This window comes from Antennarius striatus, chromosome 10, assembly GCF_040054535.1.
Source record: "Antennarius striatus isolate MH-2024 chromosome 10, ASM4005453v1, whole genome shotgun sequence".
NCBI classification, from domain to species: domain Eukaryota; kingdom Metazoa; phylum Chordata; class Actinopteri; order Lophiiformes; family Antennariidae; genus Antennarius; species Antennarius striatus.
Window position 1 is genome coordinate 19,101,851 of NC_090785.1, and position 21,637 is coordinate 19,123,487.

At 39.3% G+C, this 21,637-nt stretch overlaps 1 protein-coding gene across 1 annotated transcript in view; it reads right to left on the reverse strand.

Moving 5' to 3' along the window:
* The window catches only part of aff2 (AF4/FMR2 family, member 2), a 157,639-nt gene that overhangs the window by 35,852 nt on the left and 100,150 nt on the right, over nt 1-21,637 (reverse strand). The window contains exons 9-10 of the mRNA XM_068325461.1: nt 18,972-19,026; nt 8,913-8,950 (exon numbers count right to left, since the gene is read on the reverse strand). Coding sequence (XP_068181562.1) covers nt 8,913-8,950; nt 18,972-19,026 — 93 coding nt within the window. The remainder of the gene's footprint in view (nt 1-8,912; nt 8,951-18,971; nt 19,027-21,637) is intronic.

Here is a 21,637-nt window from a genome sequence, read left to right on the forward strand (position 1 = left end):
GAGACATCCTTCACTCTGATTCTGTGTAGGCTGGTGTCAGTGCTGCATAAGTAACTCTGATAAGACAGACCAAATAGCCTTTGTCAGATCTTCAGGCTCCAGCGAAGGTTTTGCTGTTTGTCTGTTTATTTGCCTGATAAAATCACAAGCATAACAAGGGAAATGAAAGCCTTACAGCCTTGACAAAATGATCTGTGGGTTTGATATGTCCAGTGGGCCTCACAAGATCCACAAACGGAGGCTCCAGCTAAGCCAGCAGCCACACTTGGGTACACAGTGACTTATAAATCTGCCAGTGTTCATGGTTGGCACCATCAACAGGGCCACATTACATTTTACAGCACGCCTGAGAGTTACCGCTGTGTGGATGCAGGTCAGTTCACAAATGTTACCAGTAAAAGGGAGGCCCTGGAAGTACAGTAGATGATTTCCAGCACTGGGTCACTCAAACACTGTCATCACTCCGAGGCTGTGTGTGAACAGATGACACCGCTGCTGTAAAGTCGCCCTGCAGCTCTTTTCACAGAGGGTAACGGTACAAATGCAGCGCTACCTTTTTGTTTCGGGCAATAAAAGGTCCTGATCTGCAGCCAACCAAAAACATGCATCAATAATTAATAAAAAGCATGAAGTCTGACATCAGAGCAAACTGTTCACTTATTGCTGAGTTATTTTTACAAGACATAAAATCTGAATCTATGGGGTGTTAATGTTTCGTTTTAAAGACCGTTAGCATTAGGATAAATCTTCTTGCCATGTTTGTGTGATCGGCCCTTATCCATATTCCTCAAGTCTAATCACGTCTTCATCATCTTCATCATCCGCATCGTGGTTGGCACAGAAAATTAAATGTCATGTATTTTTAAGTTTGTGTTAATTATGAAGGTTCAACTGTTCAGAATTTAGTCTCAAAGGATCTAACATTAACCTACAAAAGAAATAGGACTGTTGATTGCTAATTTTTCCATGATAAAAACAAAACAAAATAAACAAAAAAATCCCTTCTGTATATTTTTGACAAATCGCACACTGAAAATATGCATTACTGTATTGTGGTGTTAATCTCTATGGATGGTGATGGATCTCTGGATGGAGGAGGCTACACCTACCAGAGAGATGAGGAGCTGGCAAAGAGCAAAGACAGGAATATGTTTCTGTCACGGCCTTTCAAACACGATTTCACTTCAACAAAGAGTTTACAGCTTCTCTGTCTAACACAACCTTTACGTGAACAACGATGATCCTTTCAGCATCAGACCTCACCTGTCTGTGAGATGCTATCTGGCTTTAGCTTTATTCCTCGGTGCAGCATTGTATTTTGTTTTCAGCTATTGCTAATTTGTTTTATTGATTTTCATGTTTTACTGCTCTGTTCTAGATTGTTTTAAACAAGGGTTTAATTGTATGCACGCAAAACCCTAGTGAAATACTGTATGTTCAGCTGAAGCCAGCTGGCCAATCGGATGGTTTCATCTTTGGCCGTTGAGGCATTCGCTGAATGATTAACAGACACGTTTTGTGTCCAAGAGCAACTCAGACGGCGGTGGACGTCTCATGTTGACTGAGACGTCCATAACATTCAGAGTTCCTTTTACTTTTGGACAGTAGTGCATCCCTGGGATGCGCTTCATTTGTGCATCCCATAATGATGTTCATGCATCCCAAAAGTAATAACAGAATATACGGTGAAAGCGTATGCAAGGATTGAGTTTTGCCAATAGTACAACAAACAAACAAACTGTAATTTTTATGTTTTTATTAACAATGACATCATAACCGTTTAAGAAAAAAGAAAAAGAAAGACTACAATTATGTATTAGTTTTATTAAAATGTTAAAGCCTGGTAGTCATTTAAAAAAGACATTTTTAGAAATAAATTTTTTTAATAAAGTTGTTTTCATTCAACAGTTTTCTTTGCCTTTAATTCATGTACTGTACTCTCCTGTTGATACTGCACCAACCTGACAGAGCCTTCTCCACATCAATTTCAGTAATATCTGTCAGTAATATCTGTCTCTTTTTCTTAATTAACTTTTAATCGATTTTTGTGCATGAAAGCACTCATTGTCACTAGCTTTTTCTCCAAATTTTGCATCTTTTTCAGAAGCATGATAATAATCAATCAATCATCCAACTTTTATTTGTACAGCGCTAAATCACATCAGCAGACATTTCAAAGTGCTTTAACAGACAGAGAGACCCAACAGGACTCTCCAAGAATAAACGACAGCTTATGCTTGCTCTGGAGGGTCCAACTAACTTCTCGCTCCCTCTGCAGCATTTAAAGCGAGCAGCCGCTGTGTGGCCGTTTGTCAGTCAGTCATCATCCGCTGTGGCGGGTCGCGGGGAGCTGGAGCCTATCACCGCTGGCTGAGGGCGTGAGGCGGACATGTACCTTACCACATGTCTGAATTCATACAACCTATACCTACAGCCTTTACCTCTCTACAGTCAGTGTTACCACATTAAGGATGAGGCATTTAGCCAGATACAATGAATGTCTAGATGACATTTCATCAAATGGTCGATTCAGGAAGATGTTGTGTCTAAGGTTTAATGAACAGAATATATTAAATAACTTGCAATCACGGAAGTTTATTACATTTACTTTAACCATTAAATGTGTGCTAAAAGAAAAGCTTTTATATTGAACATAAAGCACAATGCAATGTTTCTATGAAACATGATGTTTGTATTTCTACTTCTTACTCTGTGATCATCACAACAAATAAATAATATATTAAAAAAGACCTGTGTCTAAAATTGTGTCTCATCGTAATAGAAGTCACTCTTTAGAGTTTGAACACCCAGACTGATCCTGGATCAGGTTTCATCCGGGTTTGAAAGTGAATAAAAATTGTGAGCTCGAAGAACAGACTTTATTGTTCAGCAGCAAACACTGAAATATAAGATTCAAAATTCTTCCTGGGCAACCTCATCAGCCTGCATTACAATCCATCTGAAATCAATGAAACTACAGAGAGATAACAGAGCGCAGAGAACAACCTCCATATTTCACCATATTTGTACATTAAAGCTCTGTTCTGCATCTTTGTTGTTTGATATTTTTTATTATTGAGTCAAACTATGTGATATATGTTGAAATATATTTATATAATCTATAAACAGCAGCTTCAGGTACGTTTGTGCATTTCAGTAACATTAATGTCAATCCATGTAGTATAGGAAGTTAGAGTCCTTTGAGCTGCTGAACAACTTTTATATTTAATACTTTTAGTATTTTTAGGATACTTTCCTTCAGAATGATGTTCTAGAGGTTTTAGTTTAAAGCCTTTGTGGTGATGATGATGTAGGATGTAGCAGCAGATCATGCCTGCTCTTCAGCTCATACTTCAGCTGACTGTCTGGTCTCCCGAGAAGGGATTTCGAGACTCTTTTCCCTCTCAAGACTGACATTTTGCATATCAGACCTTGACATGAGAAAATTTCTTGTCTACCACCTGCATTCATTGATTTTGTCCTGAAGGCTCTTTCATTCCCAATGGATTCTTCTACCTCCACCATTCCTGTTATTTTCTTTTAAACACCTCGTTCCATGGTCTGATTGTATACAGTAATTCATCTTAGGGTTTTTGAAATAAAATAATGAGATACTGCAGATGGTACACTGCTGGACTTTTGGGTATGAACTACCTTCAGCAAACAGTCAACAGTGATAGAGTGATAGAATCCATCAGGGACACTTGTATTTGGATTACAGACTGGGAAACATTTAAATTTTTCATGTTCCATTGCAAAATATTTTAGATTTTATAGAGAATTTATTGATATGAAGGAGTTTTACAGTTTATAGCTACAGAAATGTCTCCCATGTGTTAAAAAAGTCTCAGACAAAAAAACCAAAAACAAACCAAAACAGTCATTGTAGTTTAGTATTCTCAGCCTGAATTACATATAATCTATATTTAGACCATCATTTTTTGCTTTTTTTGTTAATTTTACAGAGTTTGGTTGGCGGCTAGAAAATAATGAATGAGGTGGGTGGGACTGTGCTTCAGGATTTAATAACCTGAGTTCCTGTGAATCCTTGGCTGCAGTCTTGCATAAGTAAACACTGATCACGCTTTGAGTGCTATGGTTTGCATGTACATCCAGAAATACACTGACTTAATATATGTTGTTAATCTGGAATCTTTTCCTCATATCCTGGACCTATGAATGTAGAAACACCTGATTTGTAATAATTTCTACGTACCCTTCTATCCGATTCTTAACTCATGGTTACAGATTAGCATCCAATTATTTTAATGTTTTCCTCCATGAGCTCCTTTAAACCCTCCTGGACCGCCGCTGTTAGACTGCAAGGCTCGGTTTGAACTGCATCACCTCTAGTTCAACAGCAGCCATTGATCATAAGGAGGGCAATCAACAAATACAGTTGGAGCTTTTTTCCTCTCCTCCCAATCGCTTCTGCAGGAAAGCCAAATTGATCATCCTCCAAAAACAACAGATGTTGGCTCAGAGCCAGACAGGTCACGGCTCAGACAGACTGCAGCCACTGGAAATAGAAGTCTGAAGCAGGAGGATCATGCAGAAGAAAAAAAAAAACCCCAAGTACATATCAACTCTTAAGACGTCTGAAGATCTGAGTGGAAGTATGTAGAACTATAAGGATACTACAGGAGTGTGAAGAGACGATGTGGAGGCCATCTGGGCTCAGTTAATCTGTCATCTTATCATCTGCCTTCAGCTCACTGGTTTTCTCTCCACTTGGCAGAACTTCCCACTGCACAGCTGGCTTTACAATCTCTCGCTGTCCTTCGCTCAATCACTCACTCTCATGTATTTGCACATGTGTGCGCATGTGTTTGCATGCTTACTTGCATGTGTGCCTGTTAAATCTGACTCAGAGGTGCACGTAAACCAGTGATATGTGGGGAATTTGGAGAGGATTTATGAAGTTATTGCAGTCTGTCAAACATACAAAGCTATCTAACCTACTAACTAGACTGGAGTGCATAATGGAAGCAGACAGAAGGAAACACTGTCACATCCATGGACAGGCTTGATCCAGTGCATTTGTTAAAATACAGCTGCGTGCATTTACTGATATAAAGGTAAGAAATGACAAATCCATCGTTGTGGATTCAGCAAACCAGTAGTTTAAGTAGAAGGAAGTGGGGTGTTTCATGACAACACTGGTCTGGCTCATTTCAGTAGGAAATTTCGACAGCAAAAAATTTTCAACAATGTGTGTGCGTGTGTGTGCGTGTCATCAAAAACTTCATAACAGAACAGAAAATCATGTATTCTAACAGTAAGCACAGCAGCTGCTTTACCTTAATATTTTTATTGTTTACTTTCTCTTCACTTTATGGACTTTTCATGCCTTTGTTTATTTGATGTCAAGTGACTTATCTCATACCTTTACATGTTGGACTGAAATCTGTGTTTACTTTCATGCCTGAATATGTTAATTAGAGGAGAACTGTGGTGTGAAATGTGTGCTGAGTGACTGCCAAGGAGCTGGAGTGTAATGCTGAGGCCGTTCTGGCTGGCATGTCTTCATGGTGCTGAACAGAGCATTTATTATAGAAAGAACCTGTGGGTGTTTTGTTTTTAGTCGAGGGGAAGTTATGCTGGTGTTAGTCCTGGAGACTTGCAACAAAAAGCAAAAAGGTGGGTGCAGGAATTATTCTGTAAGCTCACAGCAGACAATGAGCCACAATGAAGGCTTTGTTTGCTTGTTGATGCTGGTTGCACATGCATCCCCTAATCACAATAAATTATCTAACAACCTGCGCCGACGATTTGCGTGTAACAAGTCAGATTAAATGCACAATACTGATACTGTGTCTAATGCCTCAGACAAAATCTTACATTTATTCTTGATGTTTGCTTCTGTGCTATGAAATACAAATTTTAAGGCTGAAAAATAATACTTTTCACCTTTTCTAAAGTACAACAATGATGTGTATGTGCCATTGTGTATTTGAGTGTATGCCTGGGGCAGAACCATGGAATGGAGGGAGGGCCAATATGGCTTTCTCTGCCTACATGTGTAGTTTAATGCTTCAAGCAGCAGGAGGGGTGACGGCGTTTGAGGAAGGACACGACATCTGAACTCGGGCCTGACTGGCGTCTGTGCTGCTTCACCTCCACACCCCAAACACTCAACCTGTTTTCATCACTGACGATGAAACCGAATAATCTGTGCTCAGCTACTGCCGATTTCTCGGTTTCACAACGTTTAAATAAAGTTTTGAGTCAAATTCAGCTCAACGTAAACAGAAATAAATCTAACTAAATTAAAATAATGACGTAAGTCCACTCCACTACTTACATTTAACTAACTAAAACATGAATCCAAGCAGGTAACCAGAAAGAAGAAGAAAACAAACTTATTTTAAGGATTACTGAGCAGAAGTGTGAAAATGACACGGCTGAAAATGAGTGGATGATTTGGGGGGGCGGTTGTTTTTGTGTGCTTTGCGGCAGAATAACGGTTGGTATGTGGGTGAGCCTGTCAGGGCAGCGATTTAAAAAAATGTGTCTGTATTGATGGTTGTAAGAAGCAAATGTGTGTGTGTGTGTGTGTGTGTGTGTGTGTGTGTGTGTGTGTGTGTGTGTGTGTGTGTTTCTCTTAATGGGGGATATAACCAGTAGATCACTCACAGCATCTCTAGTCCCAGTGTCCCTGCAGACATGTGTGTGTGTGTGTGTGTGTGTGTGTGTGTGTGTGTGTGGTGCTGAGTAGATTGGGCTGCAGAGTGAATGGGCTCATTAGCGGTGGCAGAGTAGCACATGGCCTGGGGCATACATACACACACACACACACACACACACACGCACACACACACACACACACACACACACACACACACACACATGCACACAAGCGCACACAGTCACACTCTAGACTTGCATACTAATGCCTGCAAACACAACAAGCTTCATTTATAAAAGGTTCTTATAGTTTTATGCGCTAGTCTGGTCCATATCACATCAGAACAAATGACGAAGAAGTGATCTTAGTGCCAACATCGCCTGTTTAATGTACAGGACATCTGTAACATTTTACCACATCATTAATTACATGGCAAATGTTAGCGGAAGAACTCAGTAATGCACCAGAATGTGGAGCCCACACATAAAGGAAAAATGGAAACGCACACACGAACGATTGTCAGTTTGTATTGTCTCAGCTTCTTAGATTAATCTTCGTCTAAATCAAAAATATCAACAGAATAAATTAGATGTCAAAGACTGCACATTTGTTTAAATGAGATCTGTTGTCTCTCTAAATAATAATTTGAAATAACATGGAGTATTATTTCCAAGGAATGGATGTCTGATTACAATTATGTTTCATATTTGCTGCTCCAAGCCTGTCCTGACACGAACTGCATTGTGGGTATTTAAGTGAAGACACCCTGGTCTGCAGAATAACCCCCACCCCCCGGGAGTGACAGACCTTTTTTTTAATGACCAAAACAGATGAATGATGCATTCAAGGATCCCAACATTTGTCAAACATATTTTTTCTGTCACAGACCACTGGTCATTTTATTTCTAAGCTTCAGAATAAATATATATTTTGCACCAAAAAATAACTTCTCAGCATGGAAGCCAAACCATCAGCTCTATCGGCTCTCATTTAGATCTCATTAGCTGAGCTACGTACACGATATGAGCAGCGATCCAAGAAGTACTCAGATCAAATCAATAGCAATAATGATTTGTTAGAATTGTTGATAGACCACATTCTGCCTTCTATATAATGTTTTTTATTTGCATTTCGGCCCAAGGCTGAAATGGATCTATCCTTGGTTCCCTGGTTTCTTTGTTCGGTGGTTCCTGGGTTGGTAGTTTGCTACCACCAGGGGACCCAGCAAACCCTGCTAACCTTCGAGCCCTACCACCAAGGCATGGTTTGTGAAGGCTTTGCTTGTAAGTAGTTAACATACAGCAGTATGTTATTGCTTATTGTATTTACGGTGGTTTTCTTCTCTCATGTGACCAAAATTCAGGTGATGCAGTTTTAAGTAAAAGAAGTGATTCCAAGATGTAAATGTACTTTATAATTTTGAGTTCAAAACTGATGAAGAATTTTAGATTTATTATCTGCAACATCTGAATTTAATTTCAATAACCCTACAAAACACACAACAACTACATCAACATCCGACGAGCATTTAATGTTGTAGCTGATGGGGTGCTTATTTAATGACATACAATAAAATGATGTGTGAGGCATCAATACTTACCAGCAGGCATGTACTCTATAAAGCTGATGCTACACAGGACTGTGTTTCATCCTTTGAACCGTACTCCCAGATGAGAATGCAGAGTGTGTTTACATGTTGAAAGCTTTATGCACGGACCTACAACTCGAGCATGTAGAGGACATCTGCTGCTACAGAGCAGAGTGTGAGCGCAGGCTGGTGACTGAGGTTATCAAGTGGACACCTGCCATCACAGATGCTTCAGTGTATTAGAGCCACGGCGCCTCCAGAAGCCTGAAGGTGGCTATGGTCTGCAGTAACCTCCAAGCATCCGTAGCAGCATGGAAGAAATATCTGATGCACACTGAGATATAAACAGCATCCAGGAGCCTCTCCATCATCGGATATAAGTGTAATGTGTGTGTGTCACAGTGACATCGCTGACCTGAACACAGAACTGAAGGCCAGAGACTCCTCTGACCACAGCTGCTTCAACTGCGCTTTCAGAGCAAAGAGCATTTATTTATAGTCGTCTGGTTGGACTTGTGCCATGTACTGGATGTAAATGCAGAGGGATGAAGCTTTAGCTACAAAACACTCATGGAAACTACACCCAGACAGCATGGAAGAAAGCACGGCTAACAAGTATTTGTAATTTAGTTGTACCAGAGGACATACGAGACAAATAAATCACAGTGTGACAACACACAGTCCTGTTAGTCTTACCTTAGGGCCGCGCCTCTGGCTTTGGGCTTGTCAGACACCTGTCGATACACACACACACACACACACACACACACACACACACACACACACACACACACACACACACACACACACACACACACAAACACACACACACACAGACACACACGCACGCACGCACACACACATACACACACATCATAAATTATGTTCATTGATTCAGCTTAAGTCTTTAATTACAGTTTTGATTTTGAACACTCGTGAAAATAAATAAAGAGGCAGAAAATTTGTTCACACACAATTTTACCAGGATGTGTTTCCATAGAACACTGTATTAGATATAATAATGATAAACATGATGCGTGATGATTAATAATGAAATACAGGCCTACTTTACTTTATCCTCTCTCAGTTGCATTTAGCAAATTTTACTGTCACTGAATGTTTTGTTATGGGATTAATCTAGAGTTGATGAAATTGAAATGTGTGTCTGTACATAACAGATACATTATTTAAGTCTTCCTCCTATTGATTTTCATATTTTTATTATTATATGTCTATTACAGGATACATTTCATTGTGAAACAAAACCAGGTCTGTGTGCATCTGAAGGAAAATTGGGCTGACAAATATTTCTTAAAATAAAAAAAAAAAGCATTAAATTCTCCCTGATGCTCAATATTTCAAGGCAGTTTTCCTAATACAGCATAAAGACACAGTGAAGTTTTAAAAACATCAAGATTATATTTTGAACTTTTATTAATTATAATACATGAGGCAGAAACCAGTAAAGAGACAGACAGAAGTGATAGACAGAACCAAATGAACTGAGACCACGATGGTTTAATGGTCTGACTCCTTTGACAAATAAATTATGTGGTTTTTAAAATGTCATAACAAAGCTGAATAAAATGTTTTTGCTGTGTTACGTCCAGACGTTATAAATAGATTAAGGCACAGCTATGCAGGCTTATCAGTGTTTATGAGCAAAACTGACTTGAACAAAATTTTTGGTGTTGTGGAAGGTCTTGTAGATGTCGTGCACACACACACACACACAGGCACACACGCACGCACACACACACACGCACGCATGCACACGCACGCACGCACGCACGCACGCACGCACACACACACACACACAAACAACATTCTTCATCCTATTACACACTGAAGCCTCTGCTTCTCTGACTCCTCTCTCTCTTAAGAGTGATTTTCTCCTGCACACCAGAAAAACACTAATTTTCTCTTCTTAATCTCTTATCTCTTATCCACCATCTCCCTTGTTTCCATCCCTGCATGCTTCCTTCACGCCTTCTCTTCTGTTCATACTTCCCTTCCTCTCAGTGACAGAACAGGGTGATTAGGTTTGTCAGTGAAGCCTTACCTCCCTCTCTTCTCCCCTTCCATCCTCTTTTCCTCCCTCTGTAAACTCTGAGTCAATTTTGTACATGACTACATCAATTATCATTACTAAACAAAAACAGTAAACTCAATATCTGAAAATAACATCCATTAATTTATCTTCACGTCCTGAAAACAACAATTAAAATGAATTACTACAACAGAAACAGGACCTTTTGTTGCCTCTGGCTTGTTGTCTCTCTCTCTCTAGGAATATAGTGATTAACTGGACCAGTGAAGTTTCTGATGGATCGATGTGTGGCTGCAGGCGAGAACAACAAACCTCCTCAGATCTTTGGCTTTGGCAGACTTGCAGGGCTCATGGAGAGATCTATGTGTGAATATGTTTAGCTGGCTGTGGCTTTACTTGGATTTAAATAAGGAACAATCCAAACAGTATTTATTCTCAGAACCTCCTCGCTTACAATACTGCTGCAAGTATTGTTCCCGACAAAGACGACAAGCTGTTTGACGAAAGCAAGGCAATTCATACCTCAAATCTTTGCATAAAGCCTTCTGTATGTGATTTGTGTGAATTCCATGTTCTCTGGTGCAAGATATCACAGCAATGCACATCAGACCTGGTGATACAGTTTCCACCAGGCTTTAAACGCCCCCACACCAGCTTGAAGTAAGTGAACAATGAATTTTCCGCTTGTCTGTTTTTCTTGCATGAAACACCTGATCATCAGTTAAATGTGCTGAATTTCTGATGTAAATCTTGCACAGAGGTTGCACTAAACATATAGCAGCTCCTACATTCTTACTACCCAAACAGAGAGAGTCTCAGTCTGAAGTTTCAGCAGTAACTAGCTGCCATTTCAACGTCTCCATCAGTGAACGCTCGTTTATTTCCTCAGACACATGCAGATACACTATTAATCATATTTTAGAGATTAAGTGGTCCTGACTATTTTGTATGCTTTACTTTATGACGTGCAAACCAAGATATGAGATTCATCTATTTACTCACCTGCCTTCAAGCCCATGTTGTAACTTACACCCCTTCCATTTACTCGGTGGCCCTTTCAACTTATTGATTGATGCCTTTCCTACACCTCACACACTCTAGTGGGATGTTTGGTATGACCATCTGTTACACATCTCTATTTCAAGGTCTTTTGGTAGCCTCTACACTGCTGCACCTCTCTTTGCAGATATCTCTGTCGAAACCTATGTGGCTTTGAATCTGTTAATCAGGGGGTGTGTGGCACAAAGGACATGCTGCTGGACACAGCATGAGCAAAGTTCTAAGTTCTGTAATTACCTCCACATCCCCTTCCTGGCAGAAGCTGATGATTATGCAGACAATAAATCAAACGGTATAAATAATAATCAGGACAGATATGAGCTGCTTTCCTTTTCCATTAAGTCATGGTCTCCTCTACGTACATCATAGGTACATGTTTGTTGACTTGTTTATACGTAATGCATAAACTAAAAAAACACACATTGTTTTCAATGTGTTTAAAATCAAACCATTTGAATTCTCCAAATCAAATGAGCAGCTCTGCAGGCTGATAAACTAAAGGAAGAACAGTTTAGATAATAATGACCAGTGGCTGAAATCCATTTACTTGATCCAAATGCTGACTCATGCTGTTCTTCGACTGGACACTTGAATAGAACAGGGTGTTTTTTATGAATAAAATTGCATATTGCTGTGAAGATCAACATAGCATACTTTGGTTGCTGACTAGAAAAACCTCTGTTAGGGTTGTGTCTGCTGTTGATGTTTCACAGTTAAACCGATGGTGTCAGATTTAAGTTTAATGCTGTCCCGCAGATCCTGCACATCTATAGAAGCTCCTCAGAAAGCCTATCTAAATATTTTTGCATGGACCTGACAGTGAAACAGGACTACGGTCCCTAGTGTGCCAGGCAATTTTACCAGCTGCAATAGTATTTTTATATAAAGACAGAGCTTTTTAAGTTTGACTTTGCTCTGACCGAGGTGATCTGTCATCACAAGCCTGCAGAGAAAAGAGAAATGCAGGGCGATAGAGAGACAAAGGAAAGTCCTGCAGCAGTAATTGGGTTGCTGTTTTTCTGTCAGTTTCTAAAGTCATTAGGAACATCTCTCTCTTTCCTACTATCACTCGTTTCCCGTCGTCCTTCCCATCTCTCTTCCATCCTCCTTTCCTCTGCTTTTTCTTCCAATTCCCTCCTCTCCTCCATCTCTTTGCTCTGTGCCAAAAACATATTCATCATACTCCTCTGCTGCCCTCACAGTGATGTGCCACAGCATACTAATGACTGTGTGTGTGTGTGTGTGTGTGTGTGTGTGTGTGTGTGTGTGTGTGTGTGTGTGTGTGTCTGAATGTGTGTGTGTGAAACGGATAGAGAGAGAGAGACAGAGAGAGAGACTGTCAGCATGTGTTTTTATTTATGTGTTTTCTGGCGTAAATGCTTGTGAGAATAAATCTGCAATGGTACACTATGTGTCTCCTGTGCATATGTAGGGATGAATGCGAATGATACATACATGTCTGTGTATTTGATTAAGAATGTGTGCGTGTATTTATTTGTCAGTGTGTGTTGTGTTTTTCTCCAGGCTATGAAGGCTTGATAATACACCATGCACTCATTTGGTATAAGCCTGTTAACAACATGCAGAGAAAAAATGCCAGTGAATGAATCTCTGCCGCTCTCTCCTCACATCGCTCTCCTGCTATCTCTTTGTTTTCTTTCTGTCTTCCTCTCATTCTGTCGTTCCTCCTGTCGGCACTGATATCAGTCGCTCTCATCCGTCTTTGTCAGTCTGGAGGTGTGTCCCGCTAATCTATTCACCTTTTTATTTCCTTTCGTTTTCACTTTCCTCCTGTTTGTTTTGATCACTCTCCATGTTCGTCCCACCCAAAGCACAAATGATGGACAGCAATACAAAAATAGAGAGAGTGAGATGTGTTGGAGGCATGAAAAAATAGTTCATTTTGGGAAAACAGTTTTTCCCATTTTTCCACATCCTGCCTCTCTGTGATAATTTCACATATATCATTAAAGATAAATTTGGCATGTTTGGGAGCATAACGACAGACTAGATGCAGAGAAAAAGTATAATTTTATGAGTTATAATGCCTCCAAACATAAATCAAAACCTTACTTTAAAGTAGAAACAATTTATTAAATAACTGAATACAAAAACATTGCAGACAAGAGTCAAACCTAGATTATCTGCAGGAGTCAAGTGTTGTAACTGTTACCCCATGATGGCAGTCTATGGTAGTATTGTGGCATCAATGTGTGCAGCTCCTGCTCCTGATAAACTGCATCCTGTCCAGTAAATAAACATCCGTCTGATTTATTTATTCATCAAAGATGCCAAAACGACAATTAAGCCCCACGTAGTGTGTTGAATATTTATCATAAATGATGATATTGTCTACTTTTACTACCTGTTGAACAAAATACTTTTTGAAAGCGTGTAAATAAATAAATAAATAAATGCATTGATCCAACTGGTTGTCTCTCGCCATGCCCAACTAAAACATACTTGGCCTGTGGATGGAGTCGTGTCACAGGATGCCTGTGATTGGATCATTGATATGCACGGATGAAGATGGATGAATCATCTCCACTTCCTCCCACAGTACCAATATGAAGCACAAGTATCCAGAATCTGAGGCTTATTAGTTGGTACTGGTGCATCACTTGGAGCTAAAGTGATTGCAGGTTTTTCTGGACAGGTTTCTGCCACACCAGCTCAATCACTGGTCGACCTCAGCTGTCAATCATGGCGCTTCTCCATCTTTTATTATTTATTTTAATTTCAGGTCTCGAAACACAATTTATTTTTCTGAAAAACAAAAAAGTGTAACATCTTTATTTTGGCGTTGTTGAACAGCTTGATGTAGTCACAGTTTGTGTCTCAGTAACATCAGGACTGTGTAGCATCCTGACATTTATTTATAGGAAAAATACCAAAACTACATCACTCCTTTTGTTTTTATAACATCTGTTCTCATATTTTGATTATAACTAACCTGAATTTGTGAGTGGTGGGAACTCACACATGCTGCTAAGTCATGAGGCAGAGGATGAAATATATATAAATGCAAGTAAACCTCACTGTAAGTTGTTTATTGGTTCCAGGAAATATGACGCAGTTTGAAAAACGGCGTACAGTACAGTCCCAATTCTTTATTTATGAATGTATTTTCAATAATAGTTGGTTAATACAAATCTATTTTATGTTTACAAACAATTGAATTTTATTCCTTAATATATTACAGAAAGAAAAATTTAAATTTACAAATACAATTTGATGACGTTTAACATACATCACGGATGCTTGATTTATGAATGAATGATAAAATAAAAGACTTATTAAGAACATGAAACAAATAGAGGAAATAACAAGGCAGTCAGAGACTGCAACATCCTGCGACCCCCCTGAATTCAAAATTTTACCTTGACCTACTTTCATAGGTCAGGGTCATTTCATAGAAGACCCATGATCCAACATGTAACTGGTGCATTCTATTTGTCATAAGTTTCAGAGATGTGTACCTTAAAAGGTATAAAAGTGAAAATGTGACCTTGACCTAGTTTTTCAAGGTCAAGGTTGTGATCTAATTTTCATCTCCTTTGCCACCCAAGTAATGTTCTTTTTGTTTCCCCTTTCTATCTGCAACGATTGTGAAGATATTTGGTGGGCCAACGGACGGACGGACGAACACACAAACACTGATGATTACAATAGATCAACGCTTCGCGGGATGTAATATTATTATTTTTCAATACAAAAAAAAAATTAAGTCACACATGAATGACAATGAGAGTGTAGCTGATAAACAGACATATACCGTATGTAAACTCATTCGAATGCAGAACAATCGCAAGAATCATGAGTGACGATTAATGGTGGACAATGGACCAATACCTATGGATTTTAATACATGCATATATGTCTTTATATTCCTATTTATTTTAAAATTACATGATATTACTTGCTATTAAAGGGGTTGCAGGGATTTTATGATTCAATAATTGTGGTGGACTGACAAAGTGGAGCAAGATGACGTAGACTTGACTTTTATTTTTCTGTGTATTTTTTGAAAACCGATGCATAATCGAAAAGGATGAAACTCAAAACAGCGTAAGCTGAGGAATACCTACATACTGTATACTGTATAAGGAAAAGGGAAGCAAGTTCCTCCAGATTATATTTCATTTGTTAAAACTGAAATTTGGAATATTGTAAATATTTTATTTCTTTACCTTATGAATATTTAAGAGGTAAAACAGTTAAAAATTTATTTGGTATTTAGAAAGAGAACTGACCGATTAGTTAATGCAGGAATTCAGACATTATGACAGAGATAAAAAAGACTGCGATTGGGGTAAAGTTGGGTGTCAGAAACCAACGTGACATTAAGACCATTAAGACTAATTATGCATCCTCTATGATTAAGGAAACCACTAACCACCATTGTCAATGCACACTAACTATCTGAAATGAACAGTTCTACTTTCAGTATAATTATAATAAGTAAAACCACGATAAATGTCCTTCCATCCTCTATAAATATAACATCTACCATCCTGGTAATTATCCAATCAGAGGGTAAGTTAAAAAGGGATGAGAGGAATTGGAATCTTTTCATTAACAGAAAATATCTCATGGACTCTTTGATGAGGGCTGATATTAGTCTGTGCCGGAGGGGAGGGGGCAGCCGAGCGACCCCCACTGATTGCTTTGAACTAATTTCTGGCATCATTAGTGCACGGTGGTGGTGATTAGAGGAGAGAGGGCCACCACGCCACTTTTGATACAGGAGAACAAGTCGAGGTGCAGGACAACTGCAACGCTCATATGCAAAGGGACACAGCCTGTTCTGTTCAGTGAGCAGCCACTGAACTCCACATCCATCGTTCTTCTGTAACTGCTCACCATGTGGACCGTCACGGCTTTGGATGAAAGGCAGAATCCATCCTGTACAAGTCACCAGTTCATTAAAGCCAGACACTGAGGTTAACATGCAGAAATAGAGTTTAGGATGAACACAGCATGATCCTGTATGGAGTCAGCTCAGGGCTGCAGTCGCTGCTAAACGGTGTCTCACAGCCTGACACTGGAATCACTACCGGTGGTGTTTAACAGCCCCTAACAGATCAGCCTGGAGAGAGTCTAATTAGAACTAAGTAGAGTATCTATCTGTCTGGCTGTCCATCTCTCTCTCTCTCTCTCTCTCTCTCTCTCTCTCTCTCTCTCTCTCTCTCTCTCTCTCTCTATATATATATATATATATATATATATATATATATATATACACACACACACACACACACACACACACATACATATGATATTTTTGTGTATATATACAGTATACTGTATATATATGTGTATGTATATGTATGTATGTGTATATATATGTATATATGTGTATATATATATATATATATATATATATATATATATACAGGGCTCGAAATTAACTTTTTTTCTTGTTAGCACTGGTGCTCCCAAATTTAGAAGTTAGTAGCACCAGCAAAGACTTTAGGAGCACCTACCCAAAAGCAAGGCAGTGACGGAGAGATAGAGACGCTCCGTTCATCTCCGTTCATCTCCGTTCCTCTCTCCCGCGCCCAGGACAGCAGCCGCAGCTGCGCTCTCATTGTTTCCTGGCAGGACCACAGGAGCGAGGTCTCACAAAAAAAGGCGCACCTGATTTTTTTCCCTAGTCGCACCGGTGCTCCCAAATATATTTAATAGTCGCACTGATAAAAATTTTGGTGCATATGCGACCAAAATGGCTGCAATTTCGAGCCCTGATATATATATATATATATATATACACACACACACACACACACACACACACACACACACACACACACACACACACACACACACACAGTATATATATACATATATATATATATACAGTATATATATACAGTATATATATATATACAGTATATATATATATATATATATATATATATATATATATACATACAGTATATATGTGTGTGTGTGTATGTGTGTGTGTGTGTGTGTGTGTGTGTGTGTGTGTGTGTGTGTGTGTGTGCGTCGGCAGGTGTGAACTCTGCTGCCAGGCTGACTGGATCAGCTGTCGGCTTCACAGACTGGTACCATTGTTGTTTGTTTTCGTGTGTCCAGACTAGATGAATAAATGAACTCACGCTCCTCTCAGGTAAACAGAAAGCCATCCGGGTGTCTTTGTGACACAACACCCACACAACATCCTCTAGAAACCAGAGCAGCAGAAAAGTCTGTTCCACTTTCCTATATCATTATTATTAGAATAGCTCTGAAAGTGGATGACCAATACTAGAGAATACTTGTTTATGGAGACATTATGACAACTGACTACCATTTCTAAAACAGCCAGTTTGTATTCTTATAATAAAGATATAGTTTGTAGGATAAAAATAAAAAGGCAAGCTAAAATATTTAGGTCACATACAACAAGTATATAAGAACAAAGTCTAAACCCAGACCTGTGATGTCTGATAGGATCCAGTTTGCTCAGTGACCCTTTTAGGATGAAAAATATTCCATGAACAAGAACAACACAACTAACTAACTAACAACTGTCTCGACTGAAAACCGCAGCGGGTGTCTTGTTTGGTCTGAATGACACTGGAGTACTTTCAGACAAAAACTCACTTGAACAACCCTGAAAAGGTTATAAAGTTTATGAAGCCTTTCCAGGTGGTCAAACTTTACAATTCATGTCTAAAAAAAGCTCCTTTATGGGAAGGCACTGCTTTGATCGTAACAAAGTATACACCTCGACCGGCTGGTGTAAACCAACAACCTCTGATGACTGTTCCTGGAATTCATGGGTACTTGGAAGAAAGATGAGTCCTCAAGTATTTACACAAGCAGTACATCCTGAACCCTATTTGACTTTAAAGCAATCTTTCCCTGAATTTGTGGTCAGTTTTAAGGCACTTAGCTTCTCACATGTGTTTTGTTCCTGCATGTGTAGTGGTGATTTAATAAGTCACTGTTTGGTTGGAAATGACCCCCCAACCAGTTCAGGTTCTTTACATTTATATATTTAATGAGACCCAATTTTGTTTCAAATGTTGTTTCATTTCCTTTAGATGGGACTGGCAATGAAAACATTTAAAGAAACTGTACATGCATGTGAAATCTAATAATGCTATTTTTTTTATCGATCAAACTGTATAAAATCTCTCCCCTATCTGTCAGCTGAAGTCATACAATTTTATGAACTTACAGTTTAAAACTTGTGTCAGATTATTTTAAGGTTTAAATCATGGCATCATATTGCTTTTGAAAACTTTTCTCTTGCTCCATGAAGTCACCTGTGACAAACAGATGAAGATGCTGATCTTATGCAGCATCTCATGAAGTACCTGTGATTGATTGGTTGTGATGCTGCACTGATGTCAGTGACTACTTGGTTATAAAACGATCTACAAGATTCTTGTTAAAATCTAAAAAGAGACACATAGATGGGATGACCTTTGACCTGTGACTGAAATATCAGATGGTGTAAAGGCAAAACTGACTGATGTAATGAAGGATGAACAAATGCTGACTTTTCTGGAGTTGTTTTCTGGAATGAGTTGTTAAATATCGTAGACACAACCTGGACTATAATTTATGCAAATACACAAATGATTGGAGCACACATGAAACAAAGGATAATTTGAGTAGATGAAACACTGCACCTTTGGTTCAGCCTCTTCTTCATCGCTGCTGATCTTCAGGTCATCCTCCAGCATTCTGCACAGGTATAAAAAGGCATGTGTTATAAGCATCCATGACCTCTGGCCTGCTGCTTAAGGATAGATATGGGATGTTTGAATCTACAGTCTCTTCCTGCAGAATTAATCAACTACACAGAGAAGAACAGTGGTTCATGTTAAGGAGGAAAACAATGTGGATGGAGCAGTTTGCTGCTGACAACCTACCAGATGTGCAGCTTTCAGAGCTTGGAGCAGAAAGGCAGATTGTTTTTTCACCTGGAAACTTTCTGTGTGACAACTGCTGACCTGAAGCCAAAAACTCTTCGGAAACAAAAAAAAAAAAAGATGTGTTCCTGTCAGGATAGTATGCTGGTATTTTTGGGAGCGAGTTACAGAGGATCATCTTCTTGTCCTGTTTCATTTATCAGTTGTTGATGAAATTCTAACAATATAGATGTATGGAGGCCATGAAAAAGATATACAAGACACAGTCGATAATATGACCTCCCTCAGAGCATTATCTGCTCCTTACCGGGAAAATTATTCCGTATTTATGTGCTGTGCATTGGCAAGCTCCCATGTTTTATTGCTTTATATAAACCCTCCACACCAACTCCTGTTATTTTAAGCAGGCACTGCTATTGTTATGACAGGAGAATCCCCTGAAGGGATTTTTACTGCCTCACGAACCACTCTTGTCAGTGCTTGCACGGCTAAAAAACACTCCCTAGTGTTGTGGTGTTTTCAGATGGGACTCTACGAGTGGTGAATAACCGGAGCACAATAAGAAAAAGCTTTGCAGATAAGGGGCACAGTGCAGCATGCTGCAATGATAGATATGTTTGAATGGATGAATAATGGATTCATGTTTTATTTCATAAGAAGGGACAGATGGAGAGAGCAAGATAGAGAGTGAGATGGAGATGATAATGATGGAGAAGTGCATGTGGGGAGGGGCCATAGACGGGAAAAAAAATAAAATGAAAGACGGGAAGAGTCTGTGAAGACAGACGCAGCCAGACATAAATGAGTTATGGACTAAAGCGTCCATGACTTGCCAAGCACGACATCAAATTTCTACGAGGCTCTTAATTGCTTTCATAAAATGGAGTGTTTTTATTTTTAAAGCAAAGCACGTGTAGAGCTCCATTAGAAGAGGAAGTTTGTCTGAGAGGATGTTAATATTTTCCAAAGCTAAATCTATGCTCAGCTAATAGCTAATTGTTCAATGCAGAATTTCAGATGTGCATCAGGCTGCAAAACAAAAACACAGAAATCTGTCTCGAGCTGATGAGAAAAACTCTGTCTGTGCCTTCATTATTCACCCCAGTCCAGACTAAGTTCATTAGATCTGCTCATAGTCTTCTTGTTATCCTCTCATTTCTAATATATTCTAACATCATAATTCATCTCTGGGCTACTGCAAGTGTAAAATGAGTCAAAAAAAAGTCAAAAAATACAGTAGGACCAAAACAAAACCTGTGTTCTGTTGCACCAAATTTTATCAGTTCTTCATTACCGGATCATTTCACTTCTAACTGGAAACAGATGCCCCCGCTACTGAAAAGAACCCTCGGAGTGAGGATGAGTGTGTTCAACAGGGCCTACAAATGTGACAGTAAGCAATCTGAAGAAACCAATTACGAGATTTAAAAAATTAGCCAGGCAGCACGGTGGAGCGGTGGGTAGTGCTGTTGCCTCGCTGCAAGAAGGTCCTTGGTTCAAGTTCACCTTTCTGTACAGATGTTCTCTCTGGTTTCTCCAGCTTCCTTCCCATCACTAACATCATGTGACATGTGTGGCTTGGCCCCTCTATGTTGACTGTAGGTGTGAATGTGAGAATGAATGGGTGCTCGTCTATATGTGGCTCTTTGATGGACTGGCGACTTGTCTAGGGTGTACCCTGCCTCTCGTCCGATGGGATGGGCTCCAGTGTAAACTCATGACCCCGATTCAGAGAAGCGGCTGAAGACGAGACAAAAAAATTAGCTTTGACTGAAATTTCTGTGGCTGGAAGGTCATGATAATCCTTGAAGGGTGAATCTGAAGAGCTGGACTCTGTAGAAGGAAAATATCTTCGAAGAATAACTAGAAGTCCAGTTACTTCAGATTCAACCTTCAATAACAACAAAAAGACCTAAAGAACCACTCTGGCCAATGACAATCCTTTGTCCCAAACTGAAGCACCATGTCTCCTCTACATTCTGCAGTTCATCTAAAGCCACATTGTCAAGATATATCTTCCCCGCCGTGGCTCATGTACCTTAGAACATATACGGTAACACAGACTTGGTCTTTCTGAGGTCTGTCGTTTTCCATTCATGCCTCCAGACTTTTTCTCTGAAGCACTTGGCGCACGTGTTTGCATCCTCGCTGTGTGGGATTGTCTTAAAAAAATCGATCAAAACAGCTGTGAAAGGATCTGTGCAGCTTTTGTGCTGCCAAAAACACAAATATTGGATTGATGTGTTTAAAGCTAAGTGTGAAGATCAGATGTTCGCTTTCAGTTTGAGCTTCTAGATGAAACCATTCATATTGTGGCTTATCTTCTCACGCATTGAAAATGAATGTGTTCGTAATGAGGACATTTCAAACAAGAGTTACATCACATTGATGTCCAAAATAATTTAATAATAAATCCATGCACA